General features: G+C 38.0%; 1 protein-coding gene across 12 annotated transcripts in view; it reads left to right on the forward strand.

Annotated features, from left to right (window-relative positions):
* The window catches only part of TTC3 (tetratricopeptide repeat domain 3), a 141,077-nt gene that overhangs the window by 37,209 nt on the left and 76,361 nt on the right, over window positions 1–27,507 (forward strand). For all 12 annotated transcript variants that reach the window (XM_067739472.1, XM_067739463.1, XM_067739468.1 and 9 more), the window contains 7 exons: window positions 4,659–4,821; window positions 5,771–5,816; window positions 6,630–6,750; window positions 7,520–7,583; window positions 9,766–9,826; window positions 12,835–12,919; window positions 27,064–27,198. In XM_067739472.1, coding sequence (XP_067595573.1) covers window positions 4,689–4,821; window positions 5,771–5,816; window positions 6,630–6,750; window positions 7,520–7,583; window positions 9,766–9,826; window positions 12,835–12,919; window positions 27,064–27,198 — 645 coding nt within the window. In that variant the 5' untranslated portion in view covers window positions 4,659–4,688. The remainder of the gene's footprint in view (window positions 1–4,658; window positions 4,822–5,770; window positions 5,817–6,629; window positions 6,751–7,519; window positions 7,584–9,765; window positions 9,827–12,834; window positions 12,920–27,063; window positions 27,199–27,507) is intronic.

The following is a 27,507-nucleotide window of genomic DNA, read 5'->3' on the forward strand; positions in this document are numbered from 1 at the left end:
TTCTTGACATTTCTTTCACAGAGCATAAGTTTTAATTTTAATTAAGTACAGCTTATCAATGATTTCTTTCATGGATCATGCCTTTGGTGTATTTAAAAAGTCATCACCATACTCAAGATCATCTAGGTTTTCCTCTATGCTATCCTCTAGGAGTTTTAGGTCTGTGATCTATTTTGAGTTAATTTTTGTCGAGGGCTTTAGGTCTGGATTCATTTTTTAAATTAGTTAATTAATTAATTTTCATTTTTGGCTGTGTTGGGTCTTCGTTGTGGCATGCGGGCTCTTCGTTGCGGCGTGTGGGCTTCTCTCTAGTTGTGGTGTGTGGGTTTTCTCTCTCTAGTTGAGGCGCACAAGCTCAGCAGTTGCGGCATGCAGGCTTAGTTGCCCTGCGGCATGTGGGGTCTTAGTTCCTCAACCAGGGATCAAACCCGTCCGCTGCATTGGAAGGCGGATTCCTTACCACTGGACCACCAAGGTAGTCCCTGGATTCGTTTTTTTGCATGTAGATGTCCAGTTCCAGTATCATTTGTTGAAAAGACTGTCTTTGCTCCATTGTATGGCCTTTGTCCTTTGTCAAAGATCAGTTGACTATATTTATGTGGGTTCACTCATTTTTTTAAATTGAGATTTTTTTGATGGTTGCAAAAGTATTTGTGTAGATGAAAAACACAACTCTTAGTAAGTATTCAGAAAATTTGGTAACTATATATTGAGCTCATTTATCATTTTATTTTACCAGAAAGGAATGCTCATTGAAGGATATTTTAAACTTCAAAAACAAAAGTAGACTGTGCAAGATGCATTCTTTACTTTTATTTATTTTTTAATTTTTAAATAGACATTTTAAAATAAATAAATAAATAAATTAATTTGCCTGCGTTGGGTCTTAGTTGTGGCACATGGGATCTTTAGTTCTGGCTTGCGGGATCTAGTTCCCTGACCAGGGATCTAACCTGGGCCCCCTGCATTGGGAGTGCAGAGTCTTAACCACTGGACCACCAGCGAAGTCCCCGTTCTTTTATGAGTTCTTTCATGAATCTGAGTCTATTGAGTCATTCCTCTAGGATATAAGCCTGTATAGGAAGATACTCTGTAGATTTCTGTGTGAGGGTAGACCATTTTTTCTTCCTTCTTTCCAGGTAGAGAAGACTGGTACAATGTCAGCTATCATAGACATACTTTAATTTTTTAAATGATTTATTTTTTATTTTCATTATTTTTTTTATTGAGGTATACTGATTTACAATGTTATATAAGTTCTACACGTACTTTTAGGCTTAAGAGAGGGTGAGTCATTGTATCCCAAAGAGTGAGAATTTTTACAGTATAGTCAACAGATATTTGTTGACATTTCCAAGTGCATTATCTTTTGATGTTATACAGGATACAAACCTCACAAATGTCCTCAAGAACTTTTTAATATTGAGGAGTATATTAGAATTCTTTTGTTTGGGAGTGACAAAACCTAACTCATAAGTAGAAGAGGGAATTTATTGGTTCATGTAATTGAAAAGTCCAGGGGGTCAGCTTCAGGCATGGTCAGATCCAGATCTGTACACATTTTTCTTTCTGTTTCTCAGTGGTGCTTCCCTGTTAGAATCGTTTTTAATCTTTTTTCTCTTTTTGCTCTGTCTGTTTCATTTTACCTAGATTCTATTGCTCTGTCCTCACATTGACTGGTCTTTTTCTTCTGCTATGTCTAATCTGCCTTTATTTCCATCTAATTTTTTTTTCATCTAAATGCTATAGCAGTCACCTCTAGAATTGCAGATTGAGTATTTCTTATATATTTCATGTCTTTTCTTAATATGTTCAGTTTTTCCCTTAGCTTCTGGAACATATGAAATATATTTATAACTGTTTTAATGTCCTTGTCTACTAATTCTATCATCTGTGTCATTTCTGGATTGTTTTCAACTGATTGATTTTTTTTCCTCTTCATTATAGATCACATTTTCCGTCTTTGCATACCTAGTAGTTTTTGATTGGTTGCCAGAGATTGTGAATTTTACCTTGTTTGGTACTAATATTTTTGTATTTCTGTAAATACTTTTGAGTTTCGTTTTGGGATGCATTAAAGTTACTTGGAAACAGATTCTTTGGAGTGTTGTTTTAAGCTTTGTTGGGTGATATCATAGTGGTATTTGGTCTAGGGCTAATTTTTTCTGCACAGCTGAGGCAACTCTTTTGAGTACTTAATACTCCATGAATTAGGATGTTTCCCGCATTGGTCAGTGGGAACAGGAATTATTCCTTGCCCTGTGTCAGTGCTGACTACTGTTCCCTTTTAGTCTTTCAAGTGGTTCTTTCCCTGGCTCTGGTAATTGCCCCGCATGCATGTACTGATTGATACTCAGCTGAAGACTCAAGGGAGACCCTCTGAAGATCTCTGGAGTTCTCTGTCCAGCTGTCTCCTCTCTGGTCCTCTGCCCTGTGAACTTGAGCTGCCTTGGCTTTCCTGGACTCCTGGCTCTGTCTTCACTGAGACTGTGGTCTCTCCCTGGGTTCCTTCTCCGTGTGCTATGGCTTAGAATCTCTCCTTAAGTAAGCTGGAGCAATCATAGGGCTTTCTGTGTTTCTCATCTCTCAGGGATCACTCTCTTTTGTTGCCCGATGTCCAGTGTCTTGCAAACCTTCGTTTCATGTATTTTGTCCTCGTTTGTTTTAAGCAAGAGGGTATATCCAATCCCTGTTACTCTGTCTTGACCACAAGTGGTAATTAGAGCATAGGCTCTCTCGGCTTCATTTTGTAAAAGTGATGTCCTAATAACTGATATCCTAGTAACTGTTTATTCTAGTGGAGAGAGAGCCTCTGTTAGCATTTATGTAGTATGACTGTGGAATGCCTCAGACCGATCCTGGTTGAGCCATGTACCCACCTGTGGATCAATTACTGTGACCTGGGGAGTGGTGCATTTGGATTGACCAGTCTCCTGGGTCACAGCTATGCTTCTACCCTGCCAGCCATTGTTGAGCCGGGGGCACTAGTGGGGTCATTACTGTGTGGAGTAGGACATGGTGGCACACAAGAGGAGGGGATGCTAGTCAGATGAACTGTATATGTGATAGAGAATGAGATAATGTCAGAGAAGAGCAAAACTTTCTATGTAATTGGGTTCAAGAAACTTTCTGAGATACCTTTAATTTAAGCTTCATTCAGACAACTTCAGCAGAGAGACCTGAATAAACTCCTTTCTCAACTGATAGAAGTTACACTGGGTTTTACAGAGTTTAGGGAAAAGGACCCAGTAAAAGATGAGAAAGGTGAGTGGAAAAGAGCAAGAAATGAAGCGTTTTTTACAAATTTAGCAGGTAAGGTTTATAATCTCTCATAATTTCCTATGCTGTGATTATTTTTTAATGCAGTTATTTAAACTTTGAAGTTGATATATGCTTAGTGGATAGAACTTTGGTCCTGTAGCGTATCTGTGAGAACTCTTTATCTTATGCCTTTGGAGGAAAAGCAGAGTTTAACCAAATGCAGTCTGAATTGGGATCATTGATCTGAGCCTAAGGAGCCTGGCTAAGAAATGCCCTGGAACAGGTTGGGTTGGTGCACCACAGTAGCATTATATATGCTCTGAACCTGCATAAACAGAGGTCCTTTGGTTGTTTCTGGCTTCTTTTAGTGAAAGTCGCATCTTTCTTAAACGGATCACTTATTTCTGATTTCATATTTTCTCGTAGAATCAGAATGTTCTTTGTAAAATGTGTAGTAAAGAGGAAAGAGCTCTGGACCTGGAGTCCTAAGATACAAGTTCTTTGGTTTGTCTCTAAATAAATGTGACATTAGGCCAGTTTCTAGCCTCTCTCACTTGTAAATCACTTCTTAAATGGAGATACTGTGCCTAAAATGGGAGTTTGGTTTGGGAGTAGCTACAGGAGGGGTTGGCTGAGTTAGCCCCAGGTTTGGTAATATTAGCTTTCTAGATTAAAATGTTCATGCTTGATATAGAAGATTTCCCAAAATGCATAAATGGGACCAGCCAGAACTATGGTTCTGTAGCAATAAAACAAGCAACCTGATCATTGGAATTGAGTAAATCAGTGGTTTTCAGATCTTTTCTTAAAGCCAAGAACTCTATACTTAGAGGTAAAATAATTAAAAGCTGATTAAGAAAGATGGAATTAATAGCTGCACCCCTTATCTGTGCCCATGCTCTTCAGCAGGGCTGGAAAACTACTGTACAGGCTGATTGTTCCTCCCAGCTCTAAAACTCTTTTGACTTCAGAAGTGTAGGCAGTGTAATGACTAAGAGACTATTACTGCCTAAAAGTATTTTGAAAAAAATTAAGTTATTTATAATGCATCATTTTTATACTTAATTTGGCATAAGAATAATGTATTTCTTTCTTACGTACAGTAAAGGTTGAATTATTTTCTTTGGGGGAGGTACAAAAATCTCTTAAGCAGAGACACTGATCTCTAGTCAGTTGTTAAAAATTATTATGAATACTATTCGTAGCTTCTCATTTAACTCATTTAGGTGACTTTATTTCCTGAGAGGTATTAACATTTTTATTTATTTTATTGATAGGATCCTAATGTAACATTTTAAGTAACTAATCAGTTTTCAAGCAAAATATTTTTTCCTTATCTAGTTTCTTGAACTTAAGCATATTTTTGAGAAAAATTTGAATTTATCTTTTTGGAACAGGGTCATTATCGTTATTGTGCTGCTCTTTCTATGCTGGGGGAATATGACTGGGCCCTGCAAGCAAACATAAAAGCTCAAAAACTCTGTAAAAATGACCCTGAGGGAATCAAGGATCTAATTCAGCAGCATGTAAAGTTACAAAAACAAATAGAAGACCTGCAAGGTATTTCACCTAAGATTCTTTTGGTAACGCTCGAATTCCCTTTAAAACTTTTGAAGGTGGGTTTCTTGGATTAATGGAGGACCATAAATCAATTCTCAGATGATTTGTACTTCCTTTACGTTATTTCGGTTAACTCAGTTAAGTTTTTCATTTCTATTCATGTAGAATTTTGTTAGTATTGTATTCCAATAGGTAATAATAAATGATTTGTACTTTTTATTTGGAACAGCAACAAATTATTATTTATTCTTCTGTAGAAAAATATACTTTCTTGAAATTTTGAATGAAGTAAAGCCTTTTGAAACAAAGTTTAAGATTTTTTTCTCCATTATTATACTTATTTCCTAAAGAAAAGGCCCTTCAATAGAGTTGTTTGATGTTTTTGCACCAAGTTCGTGGCTAATTCTGTAGCATGCTGAATGTATGTATATACATAGGTACATCATAAATTAGTGTGCAGGCTGGGAATTCCAGATTTTCATTTTACCCTTGTTTTCTCTCCTAAGTCGTTTTGCTTTCCCTGTACCTGAATGCTTTCACTCTATGCTTTCAGCATATAGATCTTTCCTGTTATTTCTTCTTTGGGTAGTTAGTGTCTTATGAAGCTGAGCTGAGCAGTCCTATTTCACTAACAGATGTTATCATCCAACAGAACATGATTATAAGATTGTGAGCTCCTTGAAGACAGGTACTGTCTCTGATTGAGATTATATATTGCTGCATCTAGTCAATGATCACATGATAATGAGATGTCAAATAAGGTTTGTGTAACATTTTGTTGATATCATTCTAAAACTAAAAACATCTAGAAGTGTAAAATTGTTTAGGTTTATTTTTCAGTTCCCTAAATTTGATATTCTTACTGTCAGCTTAAAAGAGATGTGAAAATCTTTTAAAGTATGTGTTGCCAGTCCGCTGATTACTATGTGTGTGTGATTCATTTTTGTAGGTCGAACACCAACTAGGAATCCAATTAAAGCCTTCTATGAAAGCAGGTGAGTTAATATCAGATCAGTAGCTGTTACTCGGAATGGTTTTGCTCTGTGAGTTTCAGAATTGCTGTTGGATGCTTTAGTAGATAATAGCAACCACAATAAAGTTGGAGATGGAAGAATGAGAAGAGGTTTTTAAAGTGTTTGTAAGATCAGGCGACCTGTGATTTGCCTGATTGGTTTTGCTTACTGTTTGGCTGAACTCTTTGCATATGTATATATCGGAGATCCATGGCCTAAGCCTATGGGAGAAGAGGCGTGAAATGTTAATTGGATGTTACTGCGCTTGAACGGCACCAGTTTAGCCACGAGGTTCCTGGCAGCAGAGAGCGGGGCTCAGTCTGTGCCTTTTACCCCTCACCTCTGTCCTGGAAACATCTGCTTCCAGCCTCCTGATACCTTTCAAAGGCTAAGACACTTCTGTTAGAAATAGGCAGCAGGTAGACTTGAGTGTGCTCATAAGGAAACAGATAGCAGCCAGGAGTCTACGTTTTTCACTTGGCAGTTAAAATAGATTAAGCTTTTCCCACATGCTTAAATGCCTAAGATGTTAAAGCTGTTAAATTTATAACAGCTGTTAAATTAGAAACCAGAATACATTTCTTGAACTGTTCGTAATCTATTTGGAGTTTTTAATACCAAATTTAAAGTAATATTTATTTATGAAACCCAATCTCACAGGTAGAGATTCTTTTTGAAACAATATTACCTTGCTTTCAAGGTAAAAAGGCTATACTTGCTGAAACCTCTTTGTTTGAAGGATAACTTTTTAAAAATAATTTTTTTAAAACGATTGTTTCTTTTATTACCACTCAGGGCCTACATACCTAGTTTATCAGCACCTGCATTTAGTACTTCACTTAACTTTGTGGAGACTGAAAAAAATTCCAGAAAACCTAACCACGAAATGGCAAACGGTGGTAATCAGAATCCAAAGGTAAGCTCAGTTAAAAACTAAAATTAGAATTATTTCAAGTATAGGTAGTCTTACATTTTTACAAATATTTTTGTGATAATGGAAACCAGTATGCACCTCTGAGCCTATAGCCTGGCTCTGTGATCAGTGTCCCAGATGACCTGTGTCTGAGTTTTCCTGAATTGTAGTGTACTCAAAGCTCAGCAGGTATCACCAAGTTCACATTTATATTTCTTTCCAGGGTTTGAGGGGAAAAAAGGGAATTGGTGTTTTCGGGTTAGATATGTAGTACGCATTGAAGGGAACTTTCCCAACCCGCTGTAAAGTCCTTCTGTTGTTAATAATGAAAGTCTCAAAGAAGCTGTATTCAGTTAGGGAGAGGAGAATAAGGAAAGATGTGATAGTATTAATTCAGTATTTATTGTTCAGTAGTTATCAGTTTGTTTTTTTTGTTTTTTTTGTTTTGTTTTTTTTGTTTTGTTTTTTTTGCGGTACGCGAGCCTCTCACTGTTGTGGCCTCTCCTGTTGCGGAGCACAGGCTCCGGACGCGCTCCGCGGCATGTGGGATCTTCTCAGACCGGGGCACGAACCCGTGTCCCCTGCATCGGCAGGCGGACTCCCAACCACTGCGCCACCGGGGAAGCCCCTATCAGTTTGTTTATTCATTTGGTAAAGCTGAGTATTTTAGGCACTTGGATAAATTCTTTGCTACTCAGTTTTATTATTTAGCTATTGAATTTTTCATGGCTGTGTTTTTTTGAAAGTGTCACTAATTTTATTTTCTTGGTAGGTGGCAGATGAAGCTTTGAAGGTAGATGATTGTGACTGTCATCCTGAATTTCTGCCACCATCAAGTGAGTCTTTTTCCCATATGTAAATTGTTGCTGAATTAGCGTAGTGTTGCCTCAACTTCCGTGCCCTAAAATTCTCACAAGCCTTATATTTGCTATCATTCTCCTTTTACTTTACAATGCTTCTGTGTCGAGAAAATATTGAATGTTTATTTGTAATCAATGCTCAGTCTTTTCATATTGTTTAATAAATTTAATTTTGGAAAACCAAATAAAGGAATGGAGAAGAAAAATGGCGCTCTTCGTGGTCTGCTACCTAATTTCCACTAGGCCAGTGTTTCTCAACTTTTATTTCATCATCTACCCCCTGTTCCCAGAGCCTTTTTAGACACTTTTTTCCCCTAATTACCCTCCCCTTGTGAAACTTTAATATCACAGATACTGTTTATCTGTTTATGTACTGTATGTACATGTGTGCTTTATATATAAAAACGGATTTTTTTCATCTTCCAATAACCAGTTCTGACTTTCTTGTGGGTGATGTCACCCCTGTTGAGAATGGATGCTTTAGCCTAATACTAGTTTATTTAAATTGTATGTGCTTAGTGCACATGTTTATGCATCTAGAAAATACGCAGACACACAGCCAGACCTTGTCTACTTGGCATCTTTGGGAAATGAAGGGTTCCAGAGAAGTGGACACGCATGCCTCGTTTATTTCTCAGTCTCCGTTTATACTCCCAGCTTTTGAGAGAAATCGTTCTAAGTGGGTTATTCTTCTCTGCCTTGTAAAACAGAGTTTGAGAGAATTCAGCAACTCAAAGTTGTTGTTACACACAGGTTACTTATCTCAAGCTTTCATGTGCTCCTTTCAGAGTTATTGTGGTGAGATTGTTGGCCTTCTAGTTAGTGATCCTGTTGCTCTCTTTTCCTTCCACCTGTTTTTTGGTTCATTTGTTTATTTTTTTCAGTGTTTTTACTTCTGGCAGCCATTTCTGTCTTTTACTTCCTGCAGCTCTATCTTCTCTTAGGCTCCAGTGCTGCGTATCCAACCACTTAACTACTGGTTAGCACTTCAGCACAGTTACAAAGGGGGGAAACGCAGGTGTTTGTCTTACCTGATTGTCTTACCTGATGTGACTTTATAGCATGTGAAAAGTCTTTGAGAATAAAACTGTTTTTTTGAAAACAGCTTTTAATTTATTTGTATTTCTTAGACCATTATTATCAGATAGCACATTTAAATAATTTAAATACCATCCATACTTCCGCATCTATATTCAGTCAAAGAAATTGAGGTCCCAGGGTTAGATTAAATAATTTTGCCCTAGGTCACACAGTAGAAATCAAATTAGAACTCTTCTTTCTTTCTAGAAGCCTCTTTTGTTTTCTGAGGCCATCAGAGCTCAGGCTCTCATCCCCTCCCTAATACATAGGCTCTGACTTGCCTCTGCTATCTCTCCCAAAGCTTCCATCAGAGACACCCAGTCCCTATTGCTGTGCTCTCTTCTACACAACTTTGCACGTGTGACTCCCCTGCCCCAAAGTGTACAGTGGCTCTCTCCTCCTTTCAGTGGGATAAAGGCTGAGCTCGCAGAGCTGGGGAGTCAGAAGCCCTGGGCCTGTAAACACTCATACCAACCTGCCTGGCTTGCAGCCCCTTTCAGCCTATCCTTACTTAACTCGCCCAGTCACACAGGTTTACGTAGTGTTTCTTAAAATAAAACTTCATTTGACCCATTCTTTGCAAATCCTACTTGTTCCTTAAAACTAAATACAAATGCTGCATCCCCACTAAGGTGTTTCCCAGCCACTCCAGCTTAAGTGATTTTTCCCTTCTAGGAGTTACAAGAGCAGTTACTATGGAATTAACATTTCAGTAACAATGCATCTTCTTTTCTTCTTAATGGGGATTGTTATTTAATTGGTGAAGTGACTGTCTTTTCTTCCCATCTGATTGTAAACTACCTGAGAACAGGAACTACACCTGTATCTCTTCTATATCTACTATAGGACTAAATGATAATCATCATTATAATTTATCTTTATAATAATTTTATAGCATACATAGAGAAACATCATCAGTAGCTTCTTTTTTTTGGCTTACCTGTTTATAGTTAGACTCACATACAGTGTTGCCTCCTTTGCTTTCTTATTCCAATTTACATTTTTAAAAAATGTTTTACTTTCAAGCTTGTAGATTTTTATGTACAGATTTCAGGAACAAATACTTTTGTATTCACAGGTCAGCCTCCAAAATATAAAGGAAAACAAAAATCCCGAAACAATGAATTGGAGAAGTTCAGGTATGTTTATTAATGTAAGGGTTTTTTGTTTGTTTGTTTTGTTTCGTTTCTGTAATGCCCTCCTCCCAAGAAAAAAGAAAAAAGAAAATTAAATCTCTTTCTAGTAGTAGCTGCCTTTACACATGTGTACTATGATAAGTAGTAAAAAATCCCTTTCAAATAGCACAGCATGTCTTTATTAGGAGAGGGTCATTTTTGACTAAAGGAGTATTAATCCTGGATGTTAATACTGATTTCTGAAAGTCATATAATACAAGATATATCAGTATTAATTTCTTAAAATTCCAAAATACAGGCTCATAAGAGGAAAAAAGATTCAGATAAGTATAAAGTGAAAACTTAGTCTCCTTCCCTGTTTGCTTTATTTCCCCTCTCTCTGACTCCCTTCTCTAGTGCTTTGCTTTAGAAACTTGCTGTTAGCAATTTCTTGGCCGTCTGGGAACTTAACTTTGCATACACTGGTGTGGCTATCTGTATATTCATAGGCAAGGATTTACTAATGAACCGACCACTTACAAAATTCGTTCTACCAAACATCCCCCCCTAATTAGCAGTAGGAACTCTTGCCACCAATCTTTAGAGTTAACCCCCATTAGCTACAAAGATATAAATTGATTGCAAAGTGAAATTGTAAATCTTATAACAGATACAGAAATTCATGAAATCAATGAAAGTGGTGCTGGAGAAACTGCAAAGCCATTTTTGCCACAGTTCCACTAGTTTTCAGTTTTCTCTTCATTTCTTAAGGCTGATTCCTTGATAGGTGCTTAAAGGAGAATGATTTGAATATCAAAGCACTAAGATAAATTAGTAAAGCCCTATTTTTAAAAAATGACCGTTTTTTGATGGTGCCTCAAAAGTTAAATACAAAGCAAGGCCATAGTGCCTTTTGTTGTTCTGTTATTTGTTAGAAAAGTCCTGAGTCTTCCTCCTTGCCCCCCTTCCCTCATCATAACAGGAAGCCAAAACCCAATACATGCTCATTCTTTGAATGCACAGTTATAACTTTAACCTGTTGTGTTAAAGATAAATTTATTTTCCTGATATTTTGTTTCTGTTTTCAAACTGAATGCTCTTCTTGATTATGTCTACTTCATGAGGTTATTTAACAGTTAAATGGGACAACCACATAAAATACTTAGAGCAACAGAACATGGTAAATGCTCAATACACTTGAACTATCATTATTATTATTATTATTTTTTTTTTTTTTTTTTGCGGTATGCGGGCCTCTCACTGTTGTGGCTTCTCCCGTTGCGGAGCACAGGCTCCGGACGCGCAGCCTCAGCAACCATGGCTCACGGGCCCAGCCTCTCTGTGGCATGTGGGATCTTCCCGGACCGGGGCACGAACCCGTGTCCCCTGCATCGGCAGGCGGACTCTCAACCACTGCGCCACCAGGGAAGCCCTGAACTATCATTATTGTTAACACTATAGTTTTCATTGTTGTTGGAACTGTTCTGGCCTACAGCTTGCTTTTATCTCTTTCAAAATGCCTTGACTACCTTTCCATATCAGACCATGGAGATCTACATCCTTCATTTTCATGGCTGCAGGATATTTCCTAGTATAGATGTGTGTGAAGGAGAAATTTCTAGAGTGGAACTGCTGTCAAAGGGGATGTGTAATTTTAACTTTGATAGATACTGCCAAATTCTCCTTTCAAAAAATGAGCAGTGTTCACACTCCTACTAAGCTGTGAGAGGGTGTGGTATAGTAAAGATATTTATATATTCGGTCTATGTCCCCAGTTCCTGGCACAGGGCTCCTAGGACCCTTGGAATTTCCTGAATGATGAGAGAGTCTTTCGTTATTTATAATGAGCCCCTTCCTCTCTACTTGAGTTTATACTAATAAAGTGACCCAAGGTTGGGTCCCTACCTTCAGGATTGAGGCTGGTCACCAGAAAAATAAAGTGTGTGGTTGGTTGGAACTTTACAGCCCCACCCCTGATCTTTGGGGAGAAGAAGGGAACAAGAAATGGAGTTTAGTCACCAGTGTCCAGTAATTAAATCATTGATGCCTGTGTAATGAAACGCCAGTAAGAACCTCTAAACATAGGGGCCCAGGGAGCTTCTGGTTGGTGGCTACATCGAGATGCTGGGGAGATGGTGCACTCTGGGACTGTGTGAAAGCTCTGAGGCACCCCCTTCCCCTACACCTTCCCATGCATCTTTTCCACTGAGCTGCTCCTGACTTACATCCTTTACAGTAAACTGGTAATGGTAAGTAAAGCGCTTTCCTGAGTTCTGTGAGTTGTCCTAGGGAATAGTTGAACCCAAGGGGTAGTCACGGGAAGCCCTGAATTTGTAGTCGGCAGGGCAGAAGTATGGGTAGCCTGGGTACCCCATTGTGGCTGAAGTGAGGGCAGTCTTGTGGGACTGAGCCTTTAACCTGTGGGGCCTGAGTTCTTAACTCCAGAGTTGGTGTCAGAATTGAATTGTTGGACACTCAGTTGGTGTTGGAGAATCGGTGTGGAAAAATGACAGGTATGTGGTGTCAGAAACCCTCACATATGGTGTCAGAAAACACCACCTGGAGTACCTGAATCTTCCTTACCCTCACCAGCATTAGGGGTCAGACTTTCTGAAAAGGTTATATCTTATTAACAGATTTTCATATGAGATGGATCATCTTTGCAGTGTTTTGGGACACATTTCTTGTTTTATGACTTTGTTGTTACTCATGACTTTAGATTTGTAATAACTTTAGGTAATCAGTGTAAGTCCACCAATTTCTTTCTTTCGTTTTTTTTTAAAGCTGTTCTTTTATAACATCTGAATAATCAGTTCATCTGGTCCCCTTTCCCCAGTAAATTTATAGGGATTTTTATTGGATTTAGAAATTAATTTGGAGAGAATTGGCATCTTGGTAATGTTTCTATTTAGGAACTTGTGACTCCCTATTTACTAAGTTTAAAATGACCTTCAGTAAATATTTTTTTATTTATATAATAAGCAGGATTGTTTTATTTTAAAATAATTCAAAACAGTGCTTTTCTCTTTTAGTTCTGGTTCACAAGGGAGTTTACCAGTAGATTTGAAAAACATCTTGGAGAAACAGTTTTCTAAATCCTCCAGAGCTGCACACCAGGTAAAGGCAAAGGCTTTTCTAATGGAAAAGCAAACTCTTTGAACATAACATTTTTCACATGAATTAAGTCTAATTGTGTACATCTCTAAAGTTTTTTTTAATAATTTTAGTTATGAACATAAAATTTAATAGATGATTGCTAAGAAACCAAACCGTCACTAATTTAGGTTTTAACTTGGTAAGTGTGTGAACCAGCGATTTAACTAATGGTTAATACTGAATACAAAATTGTTTGTTTCCCATAGATTTAAATGGAAGAAGCAAGTCTTCCCAAAGTGTTAACTTTTAAGTTAAATATTTTAAGAAGGTTTAAATCATTTTAAAAGGTTTAAGCACCTGCGGTTTTATTACATCTACTATAGAACCATTAAAGAGCAGACTTTTTATTCTTTGAATGATTTATCATATAACTTTCTATATAAAACTCTGTAGTATTTGGTAAGTAATGAAAAATGTACATTAAGGGGGAAGAGATGAATAGGCATAGCACAGAGGATTTTTAGGGCTGTGAAAATCCTCTGTATGATAGTATAAGTGATAGATAGATACAGTCATTATACATTTGTCCAAACCTATGGAATGTACAACACAAAGAGTGAACCATAGGGTTCATAGGTAAACTATGGACTTTGGGTGATTATGATGTGTCAGTGTAGGTTAATCCTTGGTTAAATAAAAAAAAAAAGCACCCCACCCCATGTATGTATATTGGGTTGGCCAAAAGTTTCGTTTTTTTTTAATTAATTTATTTTTTTGGCTGCGTTGGGTCTTCGTTGCTGCGTGTGGGCTTTCTCTATTTGCGGCCAGCGGGGGCTGCTCTTCGTTGTGGTGCTCAGGCTTCTCATTGCAGTGGCTTCTGTTGCTGGGGAGCATGGGCTCTAGGCTTGCAGGCTTCAGTAGTTGAGGCTCATGAGCTCAGTAGTTGTGGCTCACGGGCTCTAGAGCGCAGGCTCAGTAGTTGTGGCGCATTGACTTAGTTTCGCGGCATGTGGGATTTTCCTGGACCAGGGCTCGAACCCAGGTCCCCTGCATTGGCAGGCGGCTTCTTAACCACTACACCACCAGGGAAGTCCCTCATTTGGTTTTTTATGTAAGATGGCTCTAGTAGCACTTAGTTGTCTTTAACTCCATTCGAAACAGTTTTGATTGTATGTGACAGCTGTCATATCAGTGTGCATTTAAAAAAAACTTTTCAAAATTGGTGAATTTTTGTGTAATCGTTTTAATATTGAAGATGGAAGAGAACAATATTTTCAACATATTACACTTTATTATTTCAAGAAAGGTAAAAACGCAACTAAAACGCAAAAAAGATTTGTGTAGTGTATGGCGAAGGTGCTGTGACTGATTGAACATGTCAAAAGTGGTTTGCGAAGTTTCATGCTGGAGGTTTCTCGTTGGATGATGCTCCATGGTTGGGTAGACCAGTTGAAGTTGATAGCCATCAAATTGAGACATTAATTGAGAACAGTCAGCGTTATACCACATGGGAGATAGTCGATATACTGAAAATATCCAGATCAAGCGTTGAAAATCATTTGCACTGGCTTGGTTATTTTCATCTCTTTGATGTTTGGATTCCACATAAGTTAAGCAAAAAACACCTTCTTGACCATATTTCCGCATATGATTTTCTACTAAAACGTAATGAAAACATTCTGTTTTTAAAACAAATTGTGATTGGCAATGAAAAGTGGATGCTATACAGTAATGTGGAATGGAAGAGATCATGGGGCAAGCGAAATGAACCACCACCAACCACACCAAAGGCTGGTCTTCCTCCCAAGAAGGTGGTGATGTGCATATGGTGGAATTGGAAGGTAGTCCTCTATTATGAGCTCCTTCTGGAAAACCAAACGATTAATTCCAACAAGTACTGCTCCCAGTTAGACCAACTGAAAGCAGCACTCCATGAAAAGTGTCCAGAATTAGTCAACAGGAAGTGCGTAATCTTCCATCAAGATAACGCAAGACCGCATGTTTCTTTGATGACCAGGCAAAAACTGTTAGCTTGGCTGGGAAGTTTTGATTCATCTGCCATATACACCAGATATTGCACTTTTGGATTTCCATTTACTTTGGTCTTTACAAATTTCTCTTAATGGAAAAAATTTCAAATCCCTGGAAGACTGTAAAAGGCACCTGGAACAGTTCTTTGCTCAAAAAGATAAAAAGTTTTGGGAAGATGGAATTATGAAGTTGCCTGAAAAATGGCAGAAGGTAGTGGAATAAAGTGGTGAATGTGTTGTTCAATAAAATTTGTGGTGAAAATGAAAAATGTCTTTTATTTTTACTTAAAAACTGAAGGAACTTTTTTTTTTTTTTGCCGTACGTGGGCCTCTCACTGTTGTGTCTCCTGCTGTGGTGCACAGGCTCTGGACGCACAGGCTCAGCGGCCATGGCTCACGGGCCCAGCCACTCCGCAGCATGCGGAATCTTCCCAGACCGGGGCACAAACCTGTGTCCCCTGCCTCGGCAGGCGGACTCTCAACCACTGCGCCACCAGGGAAGCCCCCTGAAGGAACTTTTTTGCCAACCCAATATACCATCCTGAGGAGTGATTTTGATGATGGGGGAAGCTATTCATGTAAGGGGCAAAGGAGTATATGGAAATCTCTGTACTTCCCTCTCAATAAAAAAATGCAAGGGGTACAACTTTGATATTACTTTGAAGGAAATTTATCAAGCTAAATGTATGTATTAAAGGAATAAAGACTTTTAGATTAGTGATGCATTCATTCCAAGAGCAGGGAAAAAAAAACCCAAAGAAAATAGAAGGAAATTACAAAGTAGAAAATAGTGAAGGAGATTGGTTCAAGGTAGTGGAGTAGAAGGACGTGCTCTCACTCCCTCTTGCGAGAACACCGGAATCACAACTAACTGCTGAACAATCATTGATGGGAAGACACTGAAACTCACCAAAAAAGATATCCCACATCCAAAGACAAAGGAGAAGCGACAGTGAGATGGTAGGAAGGGTGCCATCACAATAAAATCAAATCCCACAACTGCTTGGGTGGGTGACTCACAGACTGGAGAACACTAATACCACAGAAGTCCACCACCTGGAGCCCCACATCAAGCTTCCCAACCTGGGGGTCCGGCGACGGGAGGAGGAATTCCTAGAGAATCAGACTTTGAAGCCTAGTGGGATTTGATTACAGGACTTCGACAGGACTGGGGGAAACAGAGATCCACTCTTGGAGGGCACACACAAAGTAGTGTGCGCATCGGGACCCGGGGGAAGGAGCAGTGACCCCATAGGAGACTGAACCAGACCTACCTGCTGGTGTTGGAGGGTCTCCTGCAGAGGCGGGGGGTGGCTGTGGCTCACCGTGGGGACAAGGACACTGGCAGCAGAAGTTCTGGGAAGTACTCCTTGGCGTGAGCCCTCCCAGAGTCCTCCATTAGCCCCACCAAAGAGCCTGGGTAGGCTCCAGTGTTGTGTCACCTCAGGCCAAACAACCAACAGGGAGGAAACCCAGCCCCACCCATCAGAAGACAAGAGGATTAAAGTTTTACTGAGCTCTGCCCACCAGAGCAACACTCAGCTCTACCCACCACCAGTCCCTCCCATCAGGAAACTTGCACAAGCCTCTTAGATAGCCTTATCCAAGAAAGGGCAGACAGCAGAAGCAAGAACTACAATCCTGCAGCCTGTGGAAGAACAACCACATTCACAGAAAGACAGACAAGATGAAAAGGCAGAGGGCTACGTACCAGATGAAGAAACAAGATAAAACCCCAGGAAAATAAATAAATGAAGTGGAGACAGGCAACCTTCCAGAAAAAGAATTCAGAATAATGATAGTGAAGATGATCCAGAATCTCGGAAAAAGAATGGAGGCAAAGATTGAGAAGATGCAAGAAATGTTTAACAAAGACTTAGAAGAAGAATTAAAGAACAAACAAACAGAGATGAACAATACGATAACTGAAATGAAAACTACACTAGAAGGAATCAGTAGCAGAATAACTGAGGCAGAAGAACAGATAAGTGACCTGGAAGACAGAATGGTGTAATTCACTGCTGTGGAACAGAATAAAGAAAAAAGAATGAGAAGAAATGAAGACATCCTAAGAGACCTCTGGGACAACATTAAGCGCAACAACATTCGCATTATAGGGGTTCCAGAAGAAGAAGAGAGAGAGAAAGGACCACAGAAAATATTTGAAGAGACTATAGTCGAAAACTTTCCGAACATGGGAAAGGAAATAGCCACCCAAGTCCAGGAAGTGCAGAGAGTCCCATACAGGTTAAAGCCAAGGAGAAACACACCAAGATACATAGTAATCAAACTGGCAAAAATTAAAGACAAAGAAAAATTATTGAAAGCAGCAAGGGAAAAATGACAAATATCATACAAGGGAACTCTCATAAGGTTAACAGCTGATTTCTCAGCAGAAATTCTACAAGCCACAAGGGAGTGGCATGACACATTTAAAGTGATGAAAGGGAAGAACCTACAACCAAGATTACTCTACCCGGCAAGGATCTCATTCTGATTCAATGGAGAAATCAAAAGCTTTCCAGACAAGCAAAAGCTGAGAGAATTCAGCACCACCACACAAGCTCTACAACAAATGCTAAAGGAACTTCTCTAAGTGGGAAACACAAGAGAAGAAAAGGACCTACAAAAACAAACCCAAAACAATTAAGAAAATGGTAATAGGAACATACATATCGAGAATTACCTTAAACATGAATGGATTAAATGCTCCAACCAAAAGACACAGGCTTGCTGAATGGACTCAAAAAGAAGACCCATATATATGCTGTCTACAGGAGACCTACTTCAGACCTAGGGACACATACAGCCTGAAAGTGAGGGGATGGAAAAAGATATTCCATGCAAATGGGAATAAAACAAAGCTGGAGTAGCAATACTCATATCAGATAAAATAGACTTCAAAATAAAGAATGTTACAAGAGACAAGGAAGGACACTACATAATGATCAAGGGATCAATCCAAGAAGAAGATATAACAATTATAAATATATATGCACCCAACATAGGTACACCACAATACATGAGGCAACTGCCAACAGCTATAAAAGAGGAAATCGACAGTAACACAATAATAGTGGGGGACTTTAACACCTCACTTACACCAATGGACAGATCATCCAAACAAAAGATTAGTAAGGAAACACAAGCTTTAAATTACACAGTAGACCAGAGAGACTTAATTGATATTTATAACACATTCCATCCAAAAACAGCAGATTACACTTTCTTCTCAAGTGCGCATGGAACATTCTCCAGGATAGATCTTGGGTCACAAATCAAGCCTCATTAAATTTAAGGAAACTGAAATCATATCAAGCATCTTTTCTGACCACAACACTCTGAGATTAGAAATCAGTTACAGGGAAAATAAAAGTAAAAAGCACAAGCACATGGAGGCTAAACACTATGTTACTAAATAACCAAGAGATCACTGAAGAAATCAAAGACGAAATCAAAAAATACTTAGAGATAAATGACAATGAAAACACGATGATCCAAAACCTATGGGATGCAGCAAAAGCAGTTCTAAGAGGCAAGTTTATAGCAATACAATCCTACCTTAAGAAACAGGAAACATCTCAAATAAACAACCTAACCTTGCACCTAAAGCAATTAGAAAAAGAAGAACAAAAAAACCCCAAAGTTAGCAGAAGGATTGAAATCATAAAGATCAGATCAGAAATAAATAACAAAGAAATGAACGAAACAATAGCAATGATCAGTAAAACTAAAAGCTGGTTCTTTGAGAAGATAAACCAAATTGATAAACCATTAGCCAGACTCATCAAGAAAAAAAGGGAGAAGACTCAAATCAATAGAATTAGAAATGAAAAAGAAGTAACAACTGACACTGCAGAAATACAAAGGATCATGAGAGATTACTACAAGCAACTCTATGCCAATAAAATGGACAACCTGGAAGAAATGGACAAATTCTTAGAAATGCACAACTTGCCGAGACTGAACCAGGAAGAAATAGAAAATATAAACAGACCAATCACAAGCACTGAAATTGAGACTGTGATTAAAAATCTTCCAACAAACAAAAGCCCAGGACCAGATGGCTTCACAGGTGAATTCTATCAAACATTTAGAGAAGAGCCAATACCTATCCTTCTCAAACTCTTCTAAAATATAACAGAAGGAGGAACACTCCCAAACTCATTCTACAAGGCCACCATCACCCTGATACCAAAACCAGACAAAGATGTCACAAAGAAAGAAAACTACAGGCCAATATCACTGATGAACATAGATGCAAAAATGCTCAACAAAATACTAGGAAACAGAATCCAACAGCACATTAAAAGGATCATACACTGTGATCAAGTTTGGTTTATTCCAGGAATGCAAGGATTCTTCAATATATGCAAATCAATCAAGGTGATACACCATATTAACAAATTGAAGGAGAAAAACCATATGATCATCTCAATAGATGCAGAGAAAGCTTTTGACAAAATTCAACACCCATTTATGATAAAAACCCTACAGAAAGTAGGCATAGAGGGAACTTTCCTCAACATAATAAAGGCCACATATGACAAACCCACAGCCAACATAGTCCTCAATGGTGAAAAACTGAAACCGTTTCCACTAAGATCAGGAACAAGACAAGGTTGCCCACTCTCACCACTATTATTCAACATAGTTTTGGAAGTTTTAGCCACAGTAATCAGAGAAGAAAAAGAAATAAAAGGAATCTAAATTGGAAAAGAAGAAGTAAAGCTGTCACTGTTTGCAGATGGCATGATACTATACATAGAGAATCCTAAAGATGGTACCAGAAAACTACTAGAGCTAATCAATGAATTTGGTGAAGTAGCAGGATACAAAATTAATGCACAGAAAACTCTGACATTCCTATACACTAATAATGAAAAATCTGAAAGTGAAATTAAGAAAACACTCTCATTTACCATTGCAACAAAAAGAATAAAATATCTAGGAATAAACCTACCTAAGGAGACAAAAGACCTGTATGCAGAAAATTATAAGACACTGATGAAAGAAATTACAGATGATACAAATAGATGGAGAGATATACCATGTTCTTGGATTGGAAGAATCGACATTGTGAAAGTGACTCTACTATCCAAAGCAATCTATAGATTCAATGTAATCCCTGTCAAACTACCACTGGCATTTTTCACAGAACTAGAACAAAAAATTTCACAATTTGTATGGAAACACAAAAGACCCTGAATAGCCAAAGCAATCTTGAGAATGAATAATGGAGCTGGAGGAATCAGGCTCCCTGACTTCAGACTATACTACAAAACTACAGCAATCAAGACAATATGGTACTGGCACAAAGACAAATATAGATCAATGGAACAGGATAGAAAACCCAGAGATAAACCCACGCACATATGGTCACCTTATCTTTGATAAAGGAGGCAAGAATATAGAAAAGACAGCATCTTTAATAAGTGGTGCTGGGAGAACTGGACAGGTACATTTAAAAGTATGAAATTAGAACACTCCCTAATACCATACACAAAAATAAACTCAAAATGGATTAAAGACCTAAATGTAAGGCCGGACACTATCAAACTCTTAGAGGAAAACATAGGCAGAACACTCTATGACATAAATCAATAAAAACAAAAATAAACAAATGGGACCTAATGAAAGTTAAAAGCTTTTGCACAGCAAAGGAAACCATAAACAAGACCAAAAGACAAGCCTCATAATGGGAGAAAATATTTGCAAATGAAGTAACTGACAAAGGATTAATCTCCAAAATTTACCACCAACTCATGCAGCTCAATAACAAAAAACAAACAACCCAATCCAAAAATGGGCAGAAGAGCTAAATAGACATTTCTCCAAAGAAGATATACAGATTGCTAGCAAACACATGAAAGAATGCTCAACATCATTAATCATTAGAGAAATGCAAATCAGAACTGCAGTGAGATATCGTCTCATACTGGTCAGAATGGCCATCATCAAAAATTCTAGAAACAATAAATGCTGGAGAGGGTGTGGAGAAAAGGGAACACTCTTGCACTGTTGGTGGGAATGCAAATTGATACAGCCACTATGGAGAACAGTATGGAGATTCCTTAAAAAACTAAAAATAGAATTACCATATGACCCAGCAATCCCACTACTGGGCATATACCCTGAGAAAACCATAATTCAAAAAGACATATGCACCCCAATGTTCATTGCAGCCCTATTTACAATAGCCAGGACATGGAAGCAGCCAAAGTGTCCATTAACTGATGAATGGATAAAGAAGATGTGGCACATATATACAATCGGATCTTACTCAGCCATAAAAAGAAAGGAAGTTGAGTTACTTTTAGTGAGGTGGATGGACCCAGAGTCTGTCATACAGAGTGAAGTAAGTCAGAAAGAGAAAAACAAATACCATATGCTAACACATATATATGGAATCTAAGAAAAAAAAAAAGGTCATGAAGAACCTAGGGGTAAGACGGGAATAAAGACACAGACCTACTAGAGAATGGACTTGAGGATATGGGGATGGGGAAGGGTAAGCTGTGACAAAGTGAGAGAGTGGCATGAACATATATACACTACCAAACGTAAAATAGATAGCTAGTGGGAAGGAGCCACATAGCACAGGGAGAGAAGCTTGGTGTTTTTTGACCACCTAGAGGGGTGGGATAGGGAAGGTGGGAGGGAGGGAGACTCAAGAGGGAAGAGCTATGGGAACATACGTGTATGTATAACTGATTCACTTTGTTAGCAGAAACTAACACACCATTGTAAAGTAATTATACTCCAATAAAGATGTTAAAAAAAAAAGATCAGAGCAGAAATAAATCAAATGGAAACAACGAAAACAGTAGCAAAGATCAATAAAACTAAAAGATGGTTCTTTGAGAAGATAAACAAAATTGATAAACCGTTAGCCAGACTCATCAAGAAAAAGAGGGAGAGGACTCAAATCATTAAAATTAGAAATGAAAAAGGAGAAGTTACAACAGACACCGCAGAAATGCAAAGCGTTCTAAGAGACTACTACAACCAACTTCATGCCAATAAAACGGACAACCTGGAAGAAATGGACCAATATTTAGAAAAGCATCACCTTCCAACACTGAACCAGGAAGAAATAGAAAATATGGACAGACCAATCACAAGTAATGAAATTGAAACTGTGATTAAAAATCTTTCAACAAACAAAAGACCAGGAGCAGATGGCTTCACAGGTGAATTCTATCAAACATTTAGAGAACAGCTAACACCCACCCTTCTCAAACTCTTCCAAAAAATTGCAGAGGAAGGAACACTCCCATACTCATTCTATGAGGCCACCATCTCCCTGATATGAAAACCAGACAAAGATACTACAAAAAAAGAGAATTACAGACCAAGAGCACTGATGAATATAGATGCAAAAATCCTCAACAAAATACTAGCAAACAGAATCCAACAACACATTAAAAGGATCATACACCATGATCAAGTAGGATTTATCCCAGAGATGGAAGGATTTTTCAGTATATGCAAATCAATCAATGTGATACACCATATTAACAAACTGAAGAAGAAAAACCATATGATCACCTCAATAGATGCAGAGAAAGCTTTTGACAAAATTCAACACCCATTTATGATAAAAACTCTCCTGAAAGTGGGCATAGAGAGAACCTACCTCAACATAATAAAGGCCATATATGACAAACCCACAGCAAACACCACTCACAATGGTGAAAAACTGAAAGCATTTCCTCTAAGATAGGAACAAGACAAGGATGTCCACTCTCGCCACTGTTATTCAACATAGTTTTGGAAGTCCTAGCCATGGCAATCAGAGAAGAAAAAAAATAAAAGGAATACAAATTGGAAAAGAAGAAGTAAAGCTCACTGTTTGCAGATGGCATGATACTATAAATAGAGAATCCTAAAGATGCCACCAGAAAACTATTAGAGCTAATCAATGAATTTGGTAAAGTTGCAGGATACAAAATTAATGCACAGAAATCTCTTGCATTCCTATACACTAATGATGAACAATCTGAAAGAGAAATTAAGGAAATACTCCCATTTACCAGTGCAACAAAAAGAATAAAATACCTAGGAATAAACCTACCTGGGGAGACAGAAGACCTGTATGCAGAAAACTGTAAGACGCTGATGAAATAAATATGATACAAACAGATGGAGAGATATACCATGTTCTTGGACTGGAAGAATCAGTATTGTGAAAACGACTACACTACCCAAAGCAATCCGCAGATTCAATGCAATCCCTATCAAATTACCAATGGCATTTTTTACAGAACTAGAACAAAAAATCTTAAAATTTGTATGGAGACACAAAAGGCCCCGAATAGCCAAAGCAGTCTTGAGCGAAAAAATCGGAGCTGGAGGAACCAGTCTCCCTGACTTTAGACCAAACTACAAAGTTACAGTAATTAAGACAATATCGTACTGGCACAAAAACAGAAATGTAGATCAATGGAACACGATGGAAAGCCCAGAGATAAACCCATGCACCTATGGTTAACTAATGTATGACAAAAGAGGCAAGGATATACAGTGCAGAAAAGACAGTCTCTTCAATAAGTGGTTCTGGGAGAACTGGTCAGCTACCTGTAAAAGAATGAAATTAGAACACTCCCTAACACCATACACAAAAATAAACTCAAAATGGATTAGAGACATACATGTAAGACCGGATACTATAAAACTCTTAGAGGAAAACATAGGAAGAACACTCTATGACATAAATCACAGCAAGATCTTTTTTGATCCACCTCCTAGAGTATTGGAAAAAAAAAAAATAAACAAATGGGACTTAATGAAACTTAAAAGTTTTTGCACAGCAAAGCAAAGTACAAACAAGACGAAAAGACAACCCTCAGAATGGGAGAAAACATTTACAAACAAATCAGTGGACAAAGGAGTAATCTCCAAAATATGTAAATGGCTCATGCAGCTCCATTTTAAAAAAACAAACAACCCAATCCAAAAATGAGCAGAAGACCTGAATCGACATTTCTCCAGAGAAGACGTATATAGATGGCCAAGAAGCACATGAAAAGCTGCTCAACATCACTAATTTTTAGAGAAATGCAAGTCAAAACTACAATGAGGTATCACCTCACACCAGTTAGAATGGGCATCATCAGAAAATCTACAAACAGCAAATGCTGGAGAGGGTGTGGAGAAAAGGGAACCCTCTTGCACCATTGGTGGGAATGTAAATTGGTACAGCCACTATGGAGAAACAGTATGGAGGTTCCTTAAAAAACTAAAAATAGAATTACCATATGACCCAGCCATCCTACTACTGGGCATATATATACCCTGAGAAAACCATAATTCAAAAAGACACATGCACCCCAATGTTCATTGCAGCACTATTTACAATAGCCAGGACATGGAAGCAACCTAAATGCCCGTCGTCAGTTGGGTGGATAAAGAAGATGTCGTACATATATACAATGCAATATTACTCAGCCATGAAAAGGAAGGAAATTGGGTCATTTGTAGAAACGTGGATGGATCTAGAGATTGTCATACAGAGTGAAGTAAGTCAGAAAGAGAAAAACAAATATCGTATATTAATGCATATTTGTGGAACCTAGAAAAATGATACAGATGAACCAGTTTGCAGGGCAGAAATTGAGACACAGATGTAGAGAACAAACGTATGTACACCAAGCGGGGAAAGTGGCGGGGATGGGGGTGGTGTGATGAATTGGGAGATTGGGATTGACATATATACGCTAATATGTATAAAATGGATAACTAATTAGAACCTGCTATATAAAAAAATATAATAAAATTCCGAAAAAAAAGAAAATAATGAAAATGGAACAACTTGTAAAGAAGAATCCACAAAGCTAAAAGTTGATTCTTTAACAATATAAATAAAATTTACATATCAGTATGGAAACTGATTAAGAAAGGAAGAAAAGAAGACACAATAAAACAATTTCAAGAATGAAAAAGGAAACTTCCCTGGTGGGCCAGTCACTAAGACTCTGGGCTCCCAATGCAGGGGGCCCGGGTTCAGTCCCTGGTCAGGGAACTAGATCCCACATGCCGCAACTAAGACCCAGCGCTGCCAAATAAATAAATACTTTTAAAAAAAGAATGAAAAAGGATACATTACTACAGACGCTTCAGTATTACAAATACTATATCAAAATACTATTATGACCAACATTATACCACGAAATTTGAAAACGTATGTAGATGAAATGAACAAATTCCTAGAACAATCCAGCTTATAAAAACTGACTCAAGAAGAAATAGAAACCTGTACAGAATCCAGAATTTATAGAACCATGGCTAATCACTCTTCCAGTCATTGAATACCTGTAGACTGTGTATTGTCAGTGAAAGATTGTTTCTTTTGGTTAAATGTGGTTCATGTGAGTCTGCTCTGACACTTCAGTGCTTTATGTAAACACAGTTCTATTTCTTCTAAAATAAAATGTTGGATTTAAATTTTACCCCCCCCCAAATGTATATTAACATGAAACACAACACTCATTTTAATATCTGGGTCATTTTAAGCTTCTGTTAACTATGTTAGGTATATATGACAGATAGCTTATTAAGGACTCTTGGAATGAAGCATGTTAAGCATTTTTAATCAGTTTCCTAATCGGTTTCAACAGCTTTCTAATTAGTTGCATAAAAGCATTTTTAGTATTTCTAACAGTTGGTGATTTTAAAATTGTCATTTTATATTGATTTTACTGATTCTAAAAACTGTGATGGGCTTACATTGTAACGACAGCCTGTAAAGACAAAAGAGTATTTAAATAAAAATGATGGTTATTTTTGAGCCTTGATTTGTTCATTTAACACACTTTACTTTAGGCCCCTGCATACGCTGAAGACTGGCATTGCCATTCAGCCCGTTCTCATGCAGCTTTCAGTACAGACCATTTATTTGTACTGTTTTGAGAGAAATAATTTCCAATGGAAACATGAGGCAAATGGATTTGTTTTCTAGAATGAAAGAGATTAGAATGGAATCAGTACATCCAAGGCTGAATAATAAATAATAAACTAGTGTGTGTGGGGATAGCACATCGTCTTCTATAACTGTTAAAATTCTTATCTTAACATTAATATGGCGATCGTTGAACTTTTTAAATACTGTATAGCAAATACCAAGTTTACCTGAGAGCTGCTCTTTTCCATGTGTTTTCTGGGGGGAAAGTTCTCCTAAACTTTGATTCATTGGATGAAAAGCACTAGGCAGCTTTTATGTGTGACCAGACTGCTTTTCCCTCTGCGTTTTGTGCAGTGGGGTCTCCTTTTGGATCCTTATCATGAGGAACAGTGAGGAATGTCACGCAAATATTTGCATTTTCTGCTCCCTTGAACGGTGTACACATGTATGGCAAGGTGTGGGGAGATCTGGCTTAGCCTCCAGGCTTGTCTCTCCAGTCTTTATGGAACTTTTGTGGCCTATAGCTATTGCCATGTAACTAAAATCTGAATGCAAATTATAATGTATGTGCTCACGTATATTCAAATTGTAAAGTTTTTTTCTCGCTTTATTTCAGGGTACATTATAGCAGCTGTTTTCCTTATTCTCTTCTCTTCGCATGTAACCTAGTAATATCTCTCCCGATAATATTATCTAGTTATATTCAGGTACATGTTAGGCAGGAGTAGAGCTACAGATTGAAATAACCATTTCTTGCTGAGAATTTAGGTTTGTTCCAGGGCATGAGGGCAGTTGTTAAAATCTGGTAGTGACCAGGAAATTGATTGCTTGTTCTTATTTGTCTAATTGTTCAAGTCTCAGCCAAACAATTTACTTATTTAAATGATGGCTGATGTTCTCCATTTGAGCTGTTAAGACGTTCAAATACTGTCTGGTTAGCCTGGAAAAGTGAGTACAGCTTAGCACCGTGTAGTGTAAAGTGAACCCCCCTTCTTTGTCATGGGCAGCACTAGAAGTGTTGGGATCAAGATGGGGAAGCAGTACCTTTTAATTTCCACTTTAATCGTGCTGTGCTGAGAAAGGAGTATAATCCATACGGGGTAGCTTTGGGTATTTACATATTTTATGATCAGTTATAAAGTATAACTGCCCAATGATGACCGTTGGCATCTTAAGTTTTAGACTAAGCATGTGTAGCTCTGGTTTACTGAAAAAGAATTTCTTTTTTGCAGGATTTTGCTAATATAATGAAAATGCTGAGAAGCTTAATCCAGGATGGTTACACGGCTTTGTTGGAGCAGCGCTGCCGCAGTGCTGCCCAGGCCTTCACAGAGTTGCTCAATGGTTTAGATCCTCAAAAAATAAAGGTGAGCTTGCCTCCTGGTAACTTGTTTACCAGTGCTAATGCGTTTCAGATGAATGTAGAAGGGAACCAACACTTTGACTTCATTGTACTAATGTATCGTCTTGCTGAGATCAGGTGAATTTACTCCAGGTTGTGAGAAGCAGATAATGCTCTGATTCAGCCTTTATGGTTGCAGTCGGTATAGAAGCCAGGTTTAGACTCTCTCCTTGCACTATAGCTGGTGTTCATTAGAACTCTTGGCTTTTTATCTCATTAGAGCACTAAGTCGAGAATTTGGACTCACTTTAGTCACATCTTTTCATCCACAAAG

This window comes from Pseudorca crassidens, chromosome 5 (genome assembly GCF_039906515.1).
Source record: "Pseudorca crassidens isolate mPseCra1 chromosome 5, mPseCra1.hap1, whole genome shotgun sequence".
NCBI classification, from domain to species: Eukaryota; Metazoa; Chordata; class Mammalia; order Artiodactyla; family Delphinidae; genus Pseudorca; species Pseudorca crassidens.